The sequence below is a fragment of the Callithrix jacchus genome, chromosome 2 (genome assembly GCF_049354715.1).
Source record: "Callithrix jacchus isolate 240 chromosome 2, calJac240_pri, whole genome shotgun sequence".
Lineage (NCBI taxonomy): Eukaryota > Metazoa > Chordata > Mammalia > Primates > Cebidae > Callithrix > Callithrix jacchus.
The window spans coordinates 116,026,726-116,047,550 of NC_133503.1; the positions used below are offsets into that span (position 1 = coordinate 116,026,726).

The window sequence follows — 20,825 nt, forward strand, 5'->3', positions numbered from 1 at the left end:
AATAAATTAGATTTATAGAATCTAATAAAGTCGAACACATAGGTGCAGAGTGCATAATGGTGGCTACCAAAGGCTGTGGGGGGTGGAAGAGAATGGGAAATGTTGGTCAAAGTATACAATAACAAGTATTTGAGATGATACAAAAAATAATACAAAATCAGGAAGATTAACAAAATACATATGCAACTGATAACAGGACTTAAATATAAATAAAGCAAAAGCTGATAGAACTAACAGAAGTAATGACTAATTCAAAATTACAGTTAGAAAATTAAGTTATTCTATCAGTAATTGGGAAAAATAAACTTGTAAATAATCAATGGGTCAAAGAAGAAATGAAAAGAAAGTGGAAAATACTCTGAACTTAATAAAAAAGCAAACACATTACGAATTTGTGGGATGTAGATAAAGCAATGCTTGGGGGGCAATTAAGAGAAAAATAGAAAGGTCCATAATCAGTGATCCAAGTTTTTACCTCAAAAACAAACAAAAATCAACCAAAGCAAATTAAGCCTAAAGTAAGAAGGCTGGAAATAATAAAACCGAGAACAGAAATCAATGAAATAACAAACAATAGAGAAAATTAACAAAACAAAAATGAGTATTTCAATTTCCAATTGTTCTTCAGTAGTATTTGAGAATGCAATTAAATTTTATACAGTGATCTGTCGTCTTTTGATCCTGCTAAATTCACCAGTTCTAGTATCTTGGTTAACATGGTGAATTATATTTGATTGATTCTTAAATGTTAAACCCAACTTGTATTCTCAAGATAAGCTGTACATCATGGTGTATTATCCATTAATATTTTGCCAATTCTATTTGCAAATATTTTGTTAATGATTTTTGTATCCTAAACCTGATAAATGACCTAAACTTAATGTCATATTTAATGGTGAAAGATTTCTTTTCCCCCATGATTGCTAACAAGGCAAAGATGCGGAATCATTTCTGTTTAGCATTTACTAGATGTACTAGCAATTGCAATAAGCCAAAAAAAGAAATGAGGCATAAAATTGTGAAGAAAGAGAAACTGTCTTTATTTCCAAAGACATGGCTGCATACTAAAAATTTTAACGAAGATACTAGAACTAGTGAATTTAGCAAGATCACAAGATTCCCCTGCCACAAGAAAAGTAACAGCAGTCTTAGAATAGTTTACCCAATAAAAAAAACTTTTAAAAATATACCAAGGACAAAATGAAATAAAATTATGGTGAAAACAGTATGAATAATGAAGACACCACTCCATAAACCCAGAATGATGCTTTTGTAGTAACAGCAAAAATCTAAAAGTGCTTCAAAACTAATCTTACATTAGTTTTCCTTTTTGTTTTGCTTGGGTTGGCCAAAAGGGATAATATGGAAAGTCAAAAAGAGATATCCAGAATAATCTAAAACAATATTGTAAAGTACATTTTGCTCTATTAAAGACACATAACTTTAAATGAGCATAATGGCTTACCCAGGAGACTGGAGTAAATCACCATGGCTCATTTGGGCTAAATTAATAATTGCAAAAACATATAGAAAGTACTCATGCAAATCAAAATGATTTTCTCATTAATTATGTTAGCTTTTATGTAATCACATCCTACCTTATAAGAGAATCACTTCGCTTATCAGTTCTAACAAGGAGGACAACTTTCCATCTGTGGAAGGCTCCTGGAGCGCCAGTGCGTTTCAGTTCTTCACGCCATCTTTTAGGTGCAGATTGCATTTGTGGTGAATAATCAGAATCTTTTTCAATTTTATATCCCCATTCGTAAGTTGTTTCATCAAGCCATCTGCCATTTTTGGCACTATGAATTATATAGTCCTTAGTTAGTATCCACTTTCCTAGAAACCAAATGAGCTGTCAGTCACAAAGGAATTCTGGTTCTGATAAATGATTCAATAAAGATCAAATATAAAATAAGTCAACTTTTTTCAAGATAAGAGTCTTCAAGATAAGACTCTTAAGCTATACTGCCAACATTATCTTTGAACTATGCATTTGGTGAAATTTTGATAGTGAGAGGCTTACAACATCACTGAACATTGTATGTAATCTTTTCCATGACAAATAATTATACTTCTAAATATAATTCCATAGTTATAACCTAGTTATTATTACAGTTTAATTTAAATATAATTCTAAATTATAATCCTAAACACAAATCCAAAGCTTTAAAATCCAAAATAAAATGTGGTATTACCTGATTATTACTATCATTATTCACTATTTTGGGTTAGATTTATATTTTCTTTTCCTCTATCTTTTTTCTTTCTTCCTTCCTTCTTTCCTTTCTTCCTTTTCCTTCCTTCCTCTCTGCCTCCCTCCCTCTCTGTCTTTCTTTCGAGATGAGGTCTCACTGTGTTGCCCAGGCTGTTTTTAAACTTCCAGACTCAAGTGATCCTTTTGTCTTGGCCTCCCAAAATTCTGGGATTACAGGCATGAGTCTCCGCAGCCGGCCAACAGTTTCTTTATCTGATCATCAATGATCTCTTTGAACACCATGTACAATGTATATTTTCATAAATGCAAGTGTTTTTCTTGTAAGTTAAATTAATAGAGAATAAATTCACCCAAGTTACATACACTTTTTTTTTTTCGCAATCAGTAGACTAATGATATGTCAGATCAATCAGAGTAGAGAAATTTATAAAACTGGCAATGGTGACAAAACGATAGAGGAGAAGACTAAGTCTTAATTTGGGTCTATAGTATTTAATATCTTACAAAAATAAAATAGCATAACCATTGCTTCATAGTATGAATAGGAGGAGAAGCAGCAGAGAGAGAATAAAAGCACTGAATATATCCAATGACAGATCAAAGAAAACTTGACTGAAAACAGCTGAGACTTTAACAAAAGCTTAAGTTTTGACAGTTTGTGCCAATCTTTCCGTTAATATATTTTTCTTTTTGTCTTAAATAAAATACACTAAATCCTTGGTGAGACAAATATTTCTGCCTATTTAATATATTATTCATGTGTTACAAAATTTTACTCAGAAAAGCCAAAAAATATGCTAAATATTTTCAAAAAATATCAGAAAAACACATTTAGTTTGATATATAAATATGCTATCTCTCCAGAGACTAAAATACTTTTTCTTTAACACGAAGATTGTTTTCAAAAGTTGGGGGAAGACAGTTAACTTACCTGCTGCACAAGCTGCTAAAAATTTTTCACTCTTACATAGGCGTTCGGCTATAAGATGTGTACAATTTTTGTATTTCTGGAGGGAAAAATTCATATCAAGAAATATTACAAAAGTAAGATTTCCTTTATAACACATTCTTTTTATTCTTGCAGTATCAAGAAGGCAGACCAGTATCTTAATTCTAGTCATTTTTCAAGTATACCTTGAACATTTTGATAAGTTTCTTACCTCACTCTTAATAAAAGTGCAATCTAGTTTTAAAAGTAATTTGACTAGAGCTTCCTTTTCTTCCATCTTAAATCCTGTCATTTGGATGATATGCTTTGGGGCACCATCTTCCATCTAACAAATATAAAAATACAGAAGATAACATACATTAAAGATATTATTCCCAGGGTTAACATTGTTATTTTTTCTTAATTATGAGTACTAAACTATTAAACACATAATGAGTTAAAAATGTTAGGCATAACTGTTAAAAACAACAGTAAAATTACTTATATACAAAAGAAATTAGTTTTAAAAGTTATCTTCTCAAAATGTGGCCTTAAAAAAGTGAGGGTTTTTTTTTCCTCTGATTTGAACATTTAAAGTCTGAATTAGTACATTATTTGACAGTAAAACACACTGATGAATAAATATACTTTTTCAGAAAACGACAGAATGTTATACAATTATTGGCATAATGTTATACCAGCTTCATTTCAAAAGTATTGTTGTTTGCTAAGAGCTTTTGAAACTTATAGACAAGGAAACAATCAGATTTTACATGTGAACAGATATTAAAGAATATCTGGAGAAGTTAATGGAACTCAGGGTCCCACAATATTTATATCCAATAATTTAGTAAAGTAGGTACACATAATGATCCTGGATCCTATTTGCAACCCACATTTCTTAACTTTGCTATATATATGTTAATTTCACCATTTACAAGGCAGACTGAAAATCATGTTTTTTATTTCAAAACTACGTTTATTTCATAGGGAACTTAATCTTTGTTTTAACATAGTTCACAAAAAGTACTTTGCGTTTACGGAGTACGTAACTCACTGAATTTCTCATCAGAATACGATTTTGTTTGTTTACACGAGGTTGAACTGGAAAACTAGAGAGCGTCTTAGAGAAAATCTCATTTTTTTCACAGACAAGGAAAGCAGGAACTAGGGAAATCAGGGCAGTTTTTCATTTCTCTAACAATTTTGTCATCATAGCTGTGGATTAATAGTTAAGTAATGCCATAGCTAGAGTAACAACAGTGGCTGTTTTCAACAACGAAAGAAACAATGACTTCTTTCAACACAACCACAAGTAATCTACAATAACTGTAACAGTTTGAACCCAGGACTAATAGCACACAACTGATGAAGTGAGAAATGTTCTTTATAGAAATTCTATTTTTAAAAACATACATACACACACACACACAGAAACACACACATTTATTTAAAGGCTGAAATTTAAGTGTTAAAATGGAAAGAAAGTCTCACTATAAACAATTTAAAGCATTACTCAAAAGTGAACTTTTATTTCCTTGCTTAGAGTTTCAAAAACAAGGAAGTCCAGCTAGGGTAACTGCACTCTTGGTTTTTCTCTATGCTTCATCACTCCCCATTTCGTTGGAGAAGCTCCTTGAGACAACTAAATGGATATGCTTTGCTCAGCCTATCTGCATATTTGCAAAGACGGTCCATATAAATGCTTTCTGACACATCCTAAGGAGCTGCCAGTAGCAGTCCTGCACTGCCTGTGTGGATAAGTCAATTCAGAAGTTATGTACTAAGAAGCACACTGTGGTTCCATATCAAAACCATCTCCTTCTTGCAGAAGGATGATGCAGGAAAAACAACAAAACAAAAACAATCACTTCCTTCAAAACAATTTTTATTCAATAAAAAAGCTGATAATTCGACCTCAATTTATCTAACTTTCACATTTCCCAGCTGGCTGCAAAAGAAACAGAGATAGAATGTATTTTAACCCTCTAAAACTCAGATGCAGAACATAAGAAAGTGCCTTAAACATAAGGCTCTTCAATGAAATAAAGGCTTTTTAAAAAAAGTTACAAGGATTTGGTGTAGTCAGTATAAAATTTTTAAGTGTACCTAATAGGGATTATTATGAAAAATTAATCATACATATGAAACACTATCATCAGCAAATTAATCAAGCTTCCTGTATAAGGAACCCTTTACTGTATTAATCAACCAATTTTTAAAAACCATTCACATGGGTTAAATAATGTAGCTCTTGACTGTTAAAATGTTAATATTCATTAACAATATAGATAAGCAATACATAAAAACTATGAAAAAATATGCTCTGTTGCTAGAAATAATAATTTAGTCTGATGCAGAACACATATGAAAACACACAGAAAGGCTACATTTGGATTATAAAATATATGTCCATAGCTAGGGAGAAATGCTTTCATTGCTTCTAGGGAATAATTTTTTAAATCCTTTAAGCAAATTTCCTTTAGAAAATGATAGGTCTTGGCAGGGCACGGTGGCTCATGCCTGTAAATCCCAGAACTTTGGGAGACCAAAGTGGGCAGATCGCAAGGTCAGGAGTTTGAGAACAGCTTGGCCAACATGGTGAAATCTCATCTCTACTAAAAATACAAAAATCAGCCAGGTGTGGTGGTGGGCACCTGTAATCCCAGTTATTTGGGAGGCTGAGGCAGGAGAATAGATTGAACCTGGGAAGCAGAGGTTACAGTGAGCTGAGACCACACCATTGCACTCCATGCACTCCAGCCTGTGCAACAGAGCAAGATTCTGTCTCAAAAAAAAAAAAAAAAAAAAAGAATTAAAAAAAAGAAAGAAAGAAAAAGAAAACAATAGGTCTTTTCAGAAATACCGGACAAGTAAAATTCAATATATCTGTGAATATCATCTCGGTATTCAATCAATACTTGTTTTTATCAAACTGGTTTTTATCAAAAACCTCTGTTATCACAGGAATATAAGTGTTTTAAATACATATGCTTTTCCTACTATTTGTATATTTTTAATGTATTTTAGAGCTTCAAGAGCTATTTAATGGCTATTTCAGGAATATTGCCAAAGAAGTTTAAGTGGTTTTTAAAAAAATCTAAAATCCTCCGAGTATTCTAAAAATTGACATATAAAAACAAATGTTAAATAATCGAAATACACAAAAAGTAATGAAAAATAAAAACCGTTGTAATACTGTTACCAAGAACAGCTTTATTTAAAGCTTATCCTTTAAATTGTATTATTTTGCTTCCTCGAATTAAATGTCATACAAAAATAAAGGAAACATATTACACTATGTTGCTGTTTCCAGATCATGTTAATAATAGCTATTTTAAAATTTGAATATTATTAACAAGGCAACCTTTTAAGATATTTTGGTTTCATGTATAAATTATTAGGATTTACTGGAGTTAGTATGTAAAGCAAAGTTTTCACCTTAAACCATATTGTCTTTATAATAAAATAAATATGATGCAAATAACCCACTTTGTGTATTTAACAGAATTTTCTGTCAAAGCAAGAGCACATAGTAAAATGAAAATAGGACTAACTGTATCATAGCAGAAATCAGGAACCCCTTTTAAAGGAATTTTTTTCCTTTGAAAATGATTAAATACGAAACTGAATTTAAACATACAATGGAAAGGGAAGTAGGAAATCAAGGTGAAAAAATAGAATGCCCTGAGTCAGACATTATCCATAAAATATGGATATGTTTAAAAACAAATCAGAATACAGAATATTCTAGTCACAAGTTTATCAGAAAAACTGAACTACTAGCTAAACTTTCATCACAAATCCCAGTGATGGCCCAAAACAACTAGCACAGTTTTAAAACAGTTTTCTACAATAAAAAATTATCTACTTCAAATAACAGAGTTTATAATACATTTAGCAATGCTTTTTTTTTTTTTAACAGCACACAATATGACAAGTGAATGACCTGGATCACAGATCTAATTCATGCAGTTACACAGCTATATATATAGGTATAGACATAAACATGTATAGATATACTGATAAGATTTATTTACAAAATTCATGATTTGATGGTTCTTTCTGACCCTGTAGGATTAACAATACAATAACCTGATATGTCAATGAAGCCAAAAAGAGCACAATAATTGATTTAATACATATCAATAACCCAGACAATTAAAAATCCTTTAAAGTACAGTCAAGTTTAGTGTAGGTGATATGTCTGGAGTATGGAGGATCAAGAGCTAACTTCTAGAAGTCTTTCAGCACAAGTAAGAAAGTAAATTGTACCAGAGGTTATGTCCAGAAAAATTATAGATCTCTCTAGAACTCATGGAATGGCGGGGGAGGGGGGTGGTGTTCCTTGGAGCATTCATATAGAAGATACTATAACACCAAGAAAAGGAGGAAGAAAAAAAAGCAAAAAAGAGAGAATGACTTTCGACAGTTAAAAGTTTTATCTTTACTATCAAAAAAAATTAAAATTATATGACATTCTTGGTTATGAGAAAATGTCCTTCTGTAGTAATTATTTTTAAAATCTTATACTAATTAACAAAAATTAGTTACTTACCTTGAACAATAAAATACAACTAAGAAGATAATGACTGTGAACAGAGTTAGTTATGCATAGCAAGCAACTGTCTCTGTGGTATGAACTTTCCCAAAATATCTTCCACATGGGCCTATCTTGATGCCTGAAATTCCTTTGCAGTTGGTGCAAGTCTAAAATGCAAATAAAACCTATAGAACTCTTCATCTTAATTAAGAACAGTATTTATTATAAATTAGCTTTTTAGGTCCTTTGAATTCTTTATAATGTAACATATAGCTAGAACATGTTTGAAGAACATGTTGAAAATTGAGCTCAGAGAAAAGGAGGAATACAGATGTGAATACAAAGGTCTGGTTTGAGAGGCAAGATGAAAGAGCAGGGTACAATCCTTGGAAAAAAGGGGAATGTGCTACAAAAATGAGAGGCAGGGATGCATAAAGAGGCTTTTGTAAGGAAAATAAGGATAAACCCTTCCCTACTCTGCATTACACAGGGCTGGTTTCTTTTATAACCAGCCCTACCTATACATGAACTCTGAAACGATAAGGAATCTTAGAAATACATTGTATGGTATCATTAGTTAAAACAAATAAGGGTTTAATAAAAAACTTTGATTTATATATTTAAGAACTAAAGTTTTTCTCCAAAAACAATCTTTACAGATTTATCTTTCAGTTTTAACATGCACTTATTATAGAAAATTTGAAAAATTCAACAAAGTATTAAGATTAAAATCATTTCTAATTCCTTCAGTCTGTAATACCATTGTCACCACTGGGGAGGGGGATTGACTTCCAGGTTTTATCTGAGTGTGAAAAACATATTTGACAAGATTTGGATATTAAGTTTTCTCATATCTTCAGTTTTATGTCATATTATATTGTAATCATTTTTCCATGCCACTTAATACTCTTCATGGTGTAAGGTCATATGATAACTACTGGTTTCTCAATGTTTGTTATTTTGGTGAATCCTTTTGATTTTAAACCTACTTCTACAACAAACTCAGAAAAATTATTTGAAACTCCCCTTATCCGAAATACATATACCAAGCACTGAATGCAGTCAAGATTTTTGCCCTGAATTAATGAGTCTAAAAAATTTTCATGATTTCTCTTATCCAAAACTCTAACTGGGAAAGTAAACAAATAATTGTTAAAACTGAAAAGGGGTCCAAGTGTTGGATCTCTGTTTGAACCAATAGTGCAAAAGGCAGACACATGCCACAGTACTTACACTGTGTGCGTAAAATACTATTTGGCTTTTAACTACTAGTGGAGTTTAGAAATTCTGGGCCATTCAAGCCTAGGAGCCAAATTAGGCCCTTGGTTTAATTTTATTCAGCTGGCCTTGGGACATTTTGTTTTTTAAGACACAGGGTCTGTTTCTTACCCCATTCTTCAAAGACATGAGAGAGAGAGAGAGAGAGATACAAACGCACGCATGTGCACACACATGCACACGCGCACACGCGCGCGCACACACACACACACACGCCAACATTATTTGACGGAAGTATCCAGTGATGAGACTTGAGGGATGCTCTTACTTCCATGGCATTATTTGGGAAAGAAGCAGTAATAAGTCCCTTTGATGACAAATTTAGCACTAGAAGGAAGAAACAGGAACAAACAGCAAAGTGAATATGGTGAGAAAGAAATAAGAGGCTTGCAGGGACATATGGAGATGTCCAATCTATCCAATACTGTACAAGGCACAGGCTAGGCAGATGTTAGTTTAGGGATAAAGGAGTCCTTAAGGAAGCAAGTTGGTCAAGAGAAGCAAGGTTCAAGAATAAAAAAAATAGGTGGACAGTAGATATTGATTAGCCATAGGAGATAGAAGTCAAATGTGCTTTGATATCCTAGGAAATCTGGTTTTCTTAGGAGGAAGAGCATACGTCTAAGATTGAACAAGCAGTATTTAACTTTTACTGGGGACCTACTGTGGCTTATACACTTCATATTATGTTAACTCATTTCCTTCTTCACAACATAAGTGCTATTTATTGTTCTTATGCAGATGAGGATACTGGGAAATCTGAGTGATTAAGAAACTACTTCGAGATTACACAGCTAGTAAATGGTGAAAACAAGATGCAAAGATAAGTCTTTGTGCAAAAATTATATGCCTTTTCTACAATACCAAGCTGAATTAAATTTCAGAAGTTAGTCTAATACTTTTAACCACATTTTAATTTCATAAAGCAACCTACTTTCAGCTAACACAAGAGAAAGATACATTACATGAAAGGAACAGTACAAAGGTGGGAAGACATTTAGAACAGCAGTATCACTGAAAAAATTTAAACATAATTATAAATTATTTTCAGTAAAATAACAGTGTCTAAAATTTCAATGCATTTCTAGAAGCAACTAAAGAGTGCTTTTTTGCATGCTCTGCTCATGTACCCCAAAACCTATAATCCAATAAAAAATTAAAAAAAAAAAAAAAAGAGTGCTTTTTTTTCTTAATGAGAAACAAAGTTTTCATTATTTTCCTCTCAAAAGTGATTTCGTATCACTTAGTCATTAGAGTAATTCATAAGGGCTTTCTTCCTCCTCAAAACTAACCAAACGCTGTATTTTAAATTTTAAAGTAATTTTGAAAGAAAGTATGAATTAAATGAACTTAAAAGTTTCAGGGTTATTTTACTTTTAAGCAGTAGCATTCCCTTATAAGGTGAGAAAGAGTACATAGTACCTTACACAGATGTATTTTCCTTTAGTATATTCAAAGAGTCAATTACAAGAGTAACAGATGATGTTTCATTTTAGTTATATTTTTGAGGGATTTGTTTTGTTTAGGGTTTATTATTCAATGTCTACACATGATTTTTTATTTTACTTTTTAAAAATGTTTTCCTGGCTGGGTGTGGTGGTTCATATCTGTAACCCCAGCACACTGGGAGGCCGAGGTGGATCACAAGGTCAGGAGTTTGAGACAGCGTGGCCAATATGGTGAAATCCAGTCTACTAAAAATACAAAAAACAGGCGGGCACCTGCAGTCCCAGCTACTCCAGAGGCTGAGGCAGGAGAATCGCTTGAACCAGGAGGCAGAGGCTGCAGTGAGCTGAGATCAGGCCACTACACTCCAGCCTGGGTGACAGAGCAAGACTCCTTTCTCAATAAATAAATAAATTAAAGTAAAATAAAATAAAAATGTTTTCTTTAGGCTGGGCGCAGTGGCTCAGACCTGTAATCCCAGCACTTTGGGAGGCTGAGGTAGGTGGATCACCTGGGGTCGGGAGACCACCTGACCAACATGGAGAAACCCAGTCTTTACTAAAAATACAAAATTAGCCAGGCGTGGTGGTGCATGCCTGTAATCCTAGCTACACGGTTGGCTGAGGCAGGAAAATCACTTAAACCTGGGAGGCAAAGGTTGTGGTTGGTGAGCCGAGATGGTGCCATATGCACTCCAGCCTGGGCAACAAGAGCGAAACTCCGTCTCAAAAAAAAAAAAAAAAGTTTTCTTTAAATGGTGAAAACCCTACTTTAGAATAATATAATCAAGATACATATAATAAGGAAAATACTAATTAATAAAGCTATACTATTGGTTTCCCAAAAAGCAAAGTTTTTGAACAACATTGTAAATTTTGGATGCGTATTATGAAATATTAAGAGTTCTGAATTTTGATTATGAAGAGTAACCACATTTGACGGTGATTTCAATGACTTTCTCGTGCTATATGCTTTAGGGAAGAAAATGTTACGTCATATAATTCAATTTAATCAATAATGCGTAATAAAATATGAATATAGAAAACAGAATAGGGGTTTATTTGCAGTACTGAAGGTTAGCTGTCTTTACAACAAAATTGACTTAAACATTCAAGTATTTGAACATCCTAGTTCCTTTAAATTAAGAATACTGAGTAAACTTAGAAATAATGAAATTTGGCCGGGCCTGGTGGCTTACACCTGTAATCTCAGCACTTTGGGAGGTCGAGTAGGGCGAAATCACTTGAGGTCAGGAGTTCGAGACCAGCCTGGTCAACATGATGAAACAACATCTCTATTTAAAATACAAACAGCTGCGCGCGGTGGTGCGCACCTGTAATCTCAGCTACTTGGGAGGCTGAGATAGGAGAATTGCTTAAACCTGGGAGGCGGAGGTTGCAGTGAGCCAAAATCGCATCACTGCACTCCAGCCCGGGCGACAGAGCAAGGCTCTGTCTCAAAACAAACTAACAAAACAAAATGAATGAATGAATGAATGAATGAAATTTACTCCCTTATATATAAATCCACTTCAAACTAGCAACTTACATATTGAACACCTGCAATATACGTAATCAAACTTTCCAACAATGAGAACATCTTGCACATCCACAGATACTTCCACGAATTGAGGCACAACGGAATAACATAAACCAAAAAGTCCAACAGGTGAATTGTCTGTCACATATAAATTGTAAATTCAGTTCAGTTGTTCATTCCCAACGTCTCAACAACACATTTTTCTCTTTAATAAGAGTAATTCGTCAAAAAGGCTGCCCAGTCCAAAATCAAGCTCCATGTAACACCTGAGTCAAATAATGGTATTAAGTACCCAAGACAGATCAATTTTTTTTTTTTTTTGTCAATATTTAATCTGAGGCTTTGGAAGTGGAAGAAATCTTAAAATAACCACTTAGTCTTGTTTCCAGCCTTCAAGCAGCTGAAATAGAATCCCCAGAAACACAGACCCTCCCGCCAGGGAAACGTGTATGTGTATATGTGTTTAAAGGCCTATAGCAGTCAGAGATAGGATGACTGCCGTTTGGGTATGTCAAAAAAAAATTCTACTAGAGAGGAAAGAATAACACAATTTTCTTCGTCACAGGACGGTGGGCCGGGGGGAACCCAGCCACCTTCGAAGACGCAAAGTTATGGAAAGCAGCCAAAACTCTGGGATCTGGGTGAGGCGTCCCCATCGGTTCTATGGAAACGAGAGACGCGGGGGGCCTAGTGCCTTCCAAGCGGCGGACCTAGCTGCAGAGCTGCGCAAGCAGCAGCGGGGGAAGCGGCTCAGCCCAGTACTGCAGAGAGGCACTCGGTGCCGGTCCCCGCCGAGGCGAGCGTCGCGGGGTCTGCAGCAGCAGCCCATCACACCAATTCCAGCGCCAAGGGCGAAGTCGGGAGGGCGGGAAAAAACAGCTGCAGGTGGCAAGAGCCAGACACCGCCGCCGCTCACCTCAGCCGCAACCTTCCCAGCCTCAGAGCCGGAGGGAAGATACTTAGAGGGTACAGATCGGGGAAGAAACATCCCAACAGAGACAGAATACACTGTGTCTTCCAAGCTGAGCCCCTTTACCTTCCCGGCCGAAGTGTGTGGGATGCCTTCCTCGGGTGGCGACTGCAAGAGCGACGACTGCCGCTGCAGCACTCAACTGCTTCACTAATCCGGGCTCTGGGAAATAATTTCCCGCCGCGCGCTAGGCAGCCCCGGAAGCGACAGTATCATTTCCGGGTGGTTGTCAGTGACGCTCTGGAGCCGTCGCCAGGGTGTCATAGCTGTTGCCGGGCTTGAGTCCGGCCAACGGGTCAGGCTCCCGCTAGATCACCACTGGAGGTAAAAGACTGGTAAGTGATTTTACTGGGTTGCCTCCTGGGCTTGATATTAATGGCTGGCCAGGGCTATCTGCAGCATTTTGGCCAGCCCCAGAAGTGAGTGGGCGAGGGTTGAACCAGAAGGAGTCCCCATCCAACCCCGTGGCGTTTGACACCCTGCGCTGCTGGAGAAGGCCTTGGGATCCCGGCTTACCGTCTTCTCCACTCGCAAAACCTGTCTCCGACTTGGAACTCGACCTCGAGTCCCCAAGTGTCCCTGGGCGAGGCCGAAGACACCGTATATGGTGACTCGGCGTGATGCCGAGTTTCTCTGCCAATGATCAACGAGTGTCCTATCTCCCATTGGCAGCGTTTGGCCACTCTCGATTCCTCAGTACTGTTTCCGTAGTTCTGGGTTGCCATGCCTGGGAGGCAGGCGGTTGGCTGAAGAAGACATCTTTTACAAACATTTGGAAGTGAGATGGGGAGGTTCCTTCCTGCTTTAAAATTAATTGAAGGTTCCCCCTGCCGTTTGAATTGGATGAGAAGAACGGTCTTTGTTTCCTGGCTGAGACACGAGAAAACAAGCTTGTCATTTCATGCTTGGACATTAGATGCATTTTTGGATGGCAGTGATCAGTAAGTAGGTGTGCTTTCAGAAAGAAATGCTTGCGCTCTGCTCCAGGCTTTGTCAATAATGAAGGATTCGGGAGAATTTTAGATGGAGGTCTGAGGTAGCCAGAATAGTTGTAAAGAGAAATTGCTTCCGACAAAGGGAGGAAAGGTGATCATTTAAGATTTGAAAGTTGTGATGTAGTGAACCTTGGCGACTTCTCTTAAGTAATGCAGTTTCTTAGGTAAGTAGTTTTCACCTGCCACCTTGTATTTAAATAATTACCTCCCACCAACCCCCATAAAAGGCAGCTAATTAATTTTTTTTTTAAACAGTCAGTTCCCAAGAGAGTTGTAGGTACTATTGCATTTTTCTTTATGGGTATGCTCCCCATACCCATAAAAACATTTTCTTTATGAGAGCATACTCATAAAGAAAAATGCAATATGTTTAATTCAAGGCCCCTGTTACATCAGGCCAGTGCCTTCTTACCTTTTGAAAATAATGCAACCATTTTTAGGACAGCACATTGATTTTCTAACCTTATTGGTTAATAATTCAACAAACTTATAATCTCCCCCATTGATTCCAATTTTGACATTTTGTTGAATCTTGTGTGCTTGCTTTATTTCTCCAGTTTAAAGTATGAAAAATTTTTTCAGGGCGATTATGTGTTATTTCTGCACAGCAACTAGTTTTTAGAGGCAGTGCTTTATCTCTATTAATTGCTCTTGAATGTAGCCAATCATTAATACTTACCCCAAGTAGATATTATCTGCCAGGCACTTTACATTTATTCTTTTATTTAATGCTTAATAAAGAAAATCACAAAAATTGTGTTATTTCTATTTTGCAAACAGACTCAAAGAGGTTGGTGATTTTCCACAAATTATATAATTAAATAGCACAATTAAAACTTGAATCTAGACTACCTGACTCTAAATTTTGTCTCTTTACTGTGCTCTATACCTTTATGAGTAAACAAAACAGTATCATTTTCACTTGCAGGTGAATTTGGATAGATAGTATGTCACATTTACAAACCAAGTGGATAGCAAAACTTGAGGATAAAGGGACTTACTGGATGTGTTCATCACCGTGAGGTAATTTTAACACGTGAATAATGCAGTTTCTTTACTGCCTTTATTCTTGGCCAGTTTTATTATCCTAATTCAAACACATGCCTATACTGTACATTGACATAACACTTGGGGCAAATACAGAAGATTTAGAGATCATCAGCATATTGGTGACTCTGAGTCCAGAGTATCAGCTATCTTTTTAGGCAGGTTTTCACACACACACACATTTGTATACATGTATCTATGTGTGTGTGTGTGTGTGTGTTTAGGGAGAGAGAATGAGCAAATGAGCACAAATTTATAAAATTGAACTTTGTAATCATTTATAAGGAATTATTTATTATTAGCAAAACTGTTCTGTTTCACTCATGTAACCCTCAGACAGATAGGGATTATCACATAGTTTCAGGGAATATGCTTAATTAAACCTGCCCATCCAATACCCTATTCTATATAGAGAAACAGAAGTAGCCTAATTGTCAGAGAATTTACAAAAATTTAGTTGAAATGACCAATACTAGACATGACATAGAACTTAATTTTAAAGAATATCCTGTTTTACAACTAAATTGGTATTGCTAGCCTCAAATACTAAGGTGTATTTGATTATATTGCATTGACCCATAGTCAGATCCTGTAGGCAGATCTCAGGGATATTTTGCTATCAAATTTCAGTTCTTATGAAGGTAGGGATTATGTCTGTTTTGTTCATCATCTCATACCCAGCATCTAACACTGTGCCTGGCATGTAGTAGAAGCTCAATAAGTAAGTCAGGAGCTGTGGCTTATGACTGTAATCCCAACACTTCGGGCAGCTAAGGCATGAGGATTTGAATCCAGATCCTCTAAATTTTGGCTCTTTTTACTGTGTTCAATACTTCCTTTCATAAATAGACATAGATTACATTAAACTATGATCACACTACTGCACTCTGGCCTGCACAACAGAGCAAGACCCTGTCTCTAAAAAATAAAAATAAACATTTATTGAATGAATGTTTCCTTTTTAAAATGTTATTTATCCACTAGAAGTATTTGTACATTCCTTTTAAAAATGTTATTTATCAACTGAGAAGTATTTGTACGTTAATGCTTAATTATTGTTACTCAACTTGACCCTGAAATATAGTGTCCACTACACACTCATTCATAAAAGGCAATGTGCTGTCCTACAAAGAAGACTGAACTGTGAGACAGGATATGAGAGAATATCTAATATTTTTTTTTCTGTGTTTATTCTCTGCTACTTAGTGTTAAATTACTTCTTGCAGCACAATGGGTAAGATGTGAAAACTTTTGCAGATGAGAAAACTGAGGCAAAGATAAGCTTTGTAAATTGTCCTAGGTTACACGTAGTCATTAAACACAGCTATGAGTTGAATGAAGGCCTCTGACCCCAAAAGCAGTAATCTTAACCACTTTGCTACACTGCCTCCAGTTGAATTTTTAATCCTGGCTCAGCTGCTAAATGTGTGCAAAAGCAAATTTATTTCTCTGAGTATCATGTTTCTCCTCTATAACATATAGGAGTTTGATGAATTAGATTATCTATAAGGTTCCTCTTACCTAAAAAATCCTCTGACTTTAGTGGACTCCCAAGTTTTATCTGAATATAGCAGTTCTAGTGTGCCAGAAAACCCTCAGCAATTTTGATGTGTTTCATGTAAGCTTTTATATGTGTTCATATCTTCCATGTGTCATTGGTAGACACATGATCATGGTTTTGCAATACAAAGAACAGAGTTTAAAAAAAAAAGAGTTAAAAAAAATCACAGCTATGTTTTTTTTTTAAACCAGCTATGACACTAATAAGTCACTGAACTTTTATGAGCTTATGTTTTGATATGTAAAATGGATCCATAGGACTGCTGTGAGGGTTGATTTGATATGTAAAGCCTCAGACACATTGTCTGACACACAATTGCTATTAAATAAATATTGAATTTTTTTTCATGCTCAATCTTGTAAGGATAAAAGATTAGTGGATATAAAACTTCTTTATAAATTAGACAAAGGTGAATAGTCTTTTCACTTACAGTCTACTAGGAGAGAGAAAGTAATATACACAAATAATTCTTGTATGTGGGATAATTTACATACATAATTGAACACAAAACATGATGGGAATGCAAACGAAAGGAATTCTTTTTTTTCCAGGAGGGCAGATGAGGAAAAACCTCATGAAAAAGGTAATATAAGTTTGTGCCTTAGAGGATGGTAAGGATTTTGGCAGGGTAACAAAAGGGACAGGTATTCTAATGGAAGATGCAAGGTGTCAAAAAAGAGAACCTAAGTCACTTTGGACATGTAAAATGATTGAAGGCTGGTGATAAAGCTAAGGCAAAAAGCTGAGTTTAGGACAAATTGAAGATAACAGTGTGGGCAAGTTAAAGATGTTAGGCTTTTAACAATAAGCAATAATCTGTGTGTAACCATGATGGGGTGAAGGATGGAGTTAGCATTTGTTTTCTTTGTTATAAAAATGCCCATTTGTTACAGAAATATTAGAGTATACAAATAACCCAAAAAGGAAACAAAGGAAGAGTTGTGCCTGATCCCACCACTCAGAACTTACGATTTTTCTCTGTATTATTACAGATTTGCATATATGTGCTTTTAAAATGAAAATGAAATAATACTATCCATATTGTCTTGTGACCTGAGTCTTTTCAGTATGCTATACCATGAATCTTTTCATGTCTATAAATTTGCTTCTATAAAATAATATTTAGGGCCTGCATGCTATTCAATTTTATGAATATAACTTTAAACTGACTTCTTACTGTTTTTTTTTTTTCAACATTGCTCCATACAACATAAATTTGTTTTTTGTTTTTTGATTTTTTTAGTAAGTGCAGGTGGCCAGGCATGGTGGCTCACACCTGTAATCCCAGCATTTTGAGAGGCCAAGGCGAGCTGATTGCCTGAGCTTAGGAGTTTGAGCAACATGGTGAAATGTGTCTCTACTAAAATACAAAAAATTAGCCAAGCGTGGCAGTGAGCACCTGTAGTCCCAGCGACTCCAGAGCCTGAGGCACGAGAATTGCTTGAACCTGGGAGGCAGAGGTTGCAGTGAGCTAAGATCACACCACTGCACTCCAACCCAAGTGACAGAGTAAGAGATTCTCTCTCAAAAAAATAGAGAGGACAGGTCAAACTTCAGTGCATCCCTTGTAAAAAGTTTTAACAAATACAAAAGATTAAAATGAGACAATGTTATTTTGAATAATTAGGCAATGTGGTATGTAAACAACTGTATTCAGAGAGGACCAGGGGTTGAGCTTAAACTCATGAACATATAATGATAGCCTCGAAGAAGTTACTTAAATCTCTGAGCCACAACTTCTTCATCTGTAAAGTGGTAATGCTATCAACTTTATGGATTTACTAGGATTAAATGTAACAGTATGTGAAAGTACACAGGTATCTGAAAAATTTTGTTAGGGGTCTCTAGTTTTGTTCTGTTTTTAATAAACTCACTGTTTTAAAATAAGATCTGTGGCTCCAACTGTCAAGTCAAACAGACTTGGATTCGAATCCTAACTCTGTCACTCGTTGTATGACAGTGAGAACGTTACTTTTCTACTGTTTCATTATTTGTAAAATGGGAATAATGATGTCTTCATAGGCCTTTTGTGAAGATTAAGTAAACTAATGCATGCATTGAGTTTAATATAGTGCCTGGTATAGTAAGGACTTTATTTGTTCAGAAGCAGATGCCAAAAGGAGATTAGATGTACAAGATGTTTACTGGGGAACCTGCTTGAGAAGAATAAAGGAGAAGGAGCAAGAGTAGGAAGTGCCTTCAGGCCTCAATGCATGTCTAACAGCCTAAAAAGAAAAGAAGGAAGGAAAAAAGAAGAGTAAGAATATTAAAGTGCTGCATTGTTGTAAGAAAGCTTCAACTAGACCAGTGCAGAGTCCAAAAGCCAAAGTTATGTATTAGAGGAATCCCATGTTGCCACGGTATTCAATGTTAGGTATTATTAAAAATGATCAACAGTTGTCCTATGCTAAAACTTATAAATACGTTTGAATTTCAAATCCTGAATTTTACTGCCTGTCCCACCCCCTCCTGCCCTCAAGAAAAGTATAATCCCTACTGTCAGACATTGACATTAACATTTGAGTCATATGTTCTTACACTATCTTCTTTTATAATACAGTTTTGTTAGCCGTAACAGGAATCAAAACATCTGTTCCAAATAACAGTTTAGAAATGCAAATATTAGCTAAGCAACTGATTTTTGGCATTAGGTGGTTAAACACAGACTGTTGTCTAAATTTCTAAATTCAGGTAGCCAATAAATATAATGTTAAATCTTTTTCTTTTTTCTGAGATGGTCTCACTTTGTCACCCAGCCTGGAGTACAGTGGTAGAATCACAGCTCGCTGCAGCCTTGAATTCCTGGACTCAAGCCATCCTGCCACTTCAGCCTCCCAAGTAGCCGGGCCTATAGGTCTACACCACTATGTAAAAAAACATTTAATTTTTTTTGTAGAGACAGGGTCTCACTGTGTTGCCCAACCTGGTCTCAAACTCCTGTACTCAAGCAATCCTCCTGCATTGGCCTCTCAAAGTACTGGGATTATAGGCATGAGGCACCATGCCTGACCTCATACCTATAATCCCAGCACTTTGGAATCCATGGTTAGAATATTAACCTAAAACTTGAATGTCTATTGGCCTCTTTTTTTTTTTTTTTTTTTTCTGGGATGGAGTTTCGCTGTTGTTACCCAGGCTGGAGTACAATGGCGCGATTTCGGCTCACCACAACCTCCACCTCCTGGGTTGAGGTAATTCTCCTGCCTCAGCCTCCTGAGTAGCTGGGATTACAGGCACGCGCCTCCATGCCTAGCTAATTTGTTGTATTTTTAGTAGAGACGGAGTTTCACCATGTTGACCAGTATGGTCTCAATCTCTTGACCTCGTGATCCACCTGCCTCGGCCACCCAAAGTGCTGGGATTACAGGTGTAAGCCATCATGCCTGGCCCATCTATTTGCCTCTTTACCAAAGATACCTCTGTTGCCACAAAGGTAAAAATATAGTTTTATAGGATCCTTCCCACTGGCCCCCATCACTTTTCTGTTGTTTTTAGTAAGTAAATGTAGAGATCCATCATTTCAGTACTTTTCAAATGGCAGGTTATAAGCTATCAATTTGGTGAGTTGTAGCCTATATTTTGGTTTCAGATACATGTGGTTTCAGGATTGGGGATAAAAAAATGTATTTGTTACTGGGAAACACAGCTGAATTAGAAAACAACTTATTTAGATTAACTATTATACATGAGGAAATGAAGATTAGACCAGTGATTTAACATAATGAATAACTCAGGAAACGTGACTTGAACCAGAAGCTAGGTCTTAAGAATCTAAATTTAGGGCTTTTTTTTTTTTTTTTTAAATCATGCTTACCAGAAAAGACTTCTTGTTTGCTCTACTTAGTAGGGCATACAGTTATTCCAGTTGGGTTATATGATAGTGCTATTCTGTTATTTGTTAAGATTTGTTTTTGTTATATAACAAATAACTTTTGTTACTTGTTTACTAAGATTTACTCAAAAGATCTCTTCCCTGACTCTAACCATGGGATATTAGGGAGAGTGTACAGCTGCAGTTGTTTCTAGCAGCCAACAGTCATGCCACATCACCAGTTTACTGTCCATTTTCCTTCTAGGGAGCATAGCTAATTCAACACTTTAAGTTTAGAGTTTAAACTGAGCCGTGATAGAAACTCATTTTGAAGAGCATTCTACTGATGAGGTCTGAATTTTTAGTAATATAGACGAATAGTTTCTGCTTCATTCTGTCAAGACATTTCTTTTTCTATTATCTTCTTTATTATTTTTGGAGAAGGAGTCTCACTCTGTCACCCAGGCTAGAGTGCAGGGTGCAATCTTG

General features: G+C 35.6%; 2 protein-coding genes across 22 annotated transcripts in view; one reads left to right on the forward strand and one right to left on the reverse strand.

Moving 5' to 3' along the window:
• The window catches only part of SLF1 (SMC5/6 complex localization factor 1), a 103,884-nt gene extending 90,365 nt beyond the window's left edge, over window positions 1-13,519 (reverse strand). Inside the window, exons 1-4 of one of the 2 annotated variants that reach the window (XM_008991798.5) lie at window positions 13,439-13,519; window positions 3,379-3,492; window positions 3,150-3,225; window positions 1,599-1,839 (exon numbers count right to left, since the gene is read on the reverse strand). In XM_008991798.5, the coding sequence (XP_008990046.3) occupies window positions 1,599-1,839; window positions 3,150-3,225; window positions 3,379-3,492 (431 nt within the window). In that variant the 5' untranslated portion in view covers window positions 13,439-13,519. Of the gene's footprint in view, window positions 1-1,598; window positions 1,840-3,149; window positions 3,226-3,378; window positions 3,493-12,988; window positions 13,087-13,438 lie in introns of those variants that run through there. The other variant, XM_002744764.6, reaches the window with a different exon arrangement.
• KIAA0825 (KIAA0825 ortholog) overlaps window positions 13,147-20,825 on the forward strand; it is a 451,052-nt gene continuing 443,373 nt past the window's right edge. For 18 of the 20 annotated variants that reach the window (XR_008479837.2, XR_013532229.1, XR_013532230.1 and 15 more), the window contains exon 1: window positions 13,147-13,257. The gene's annotated coding sequence lies outside the window, so the exon portion shown is untranslated. Of the gene's footprint in view, window positions 13,258-13,631; window positions 13,868-20,825 lie in introns of those variants that run through there. The other 2 variants (XM_078365158.1, XM_078365157.1) reach the window with 2 other exon arrangements.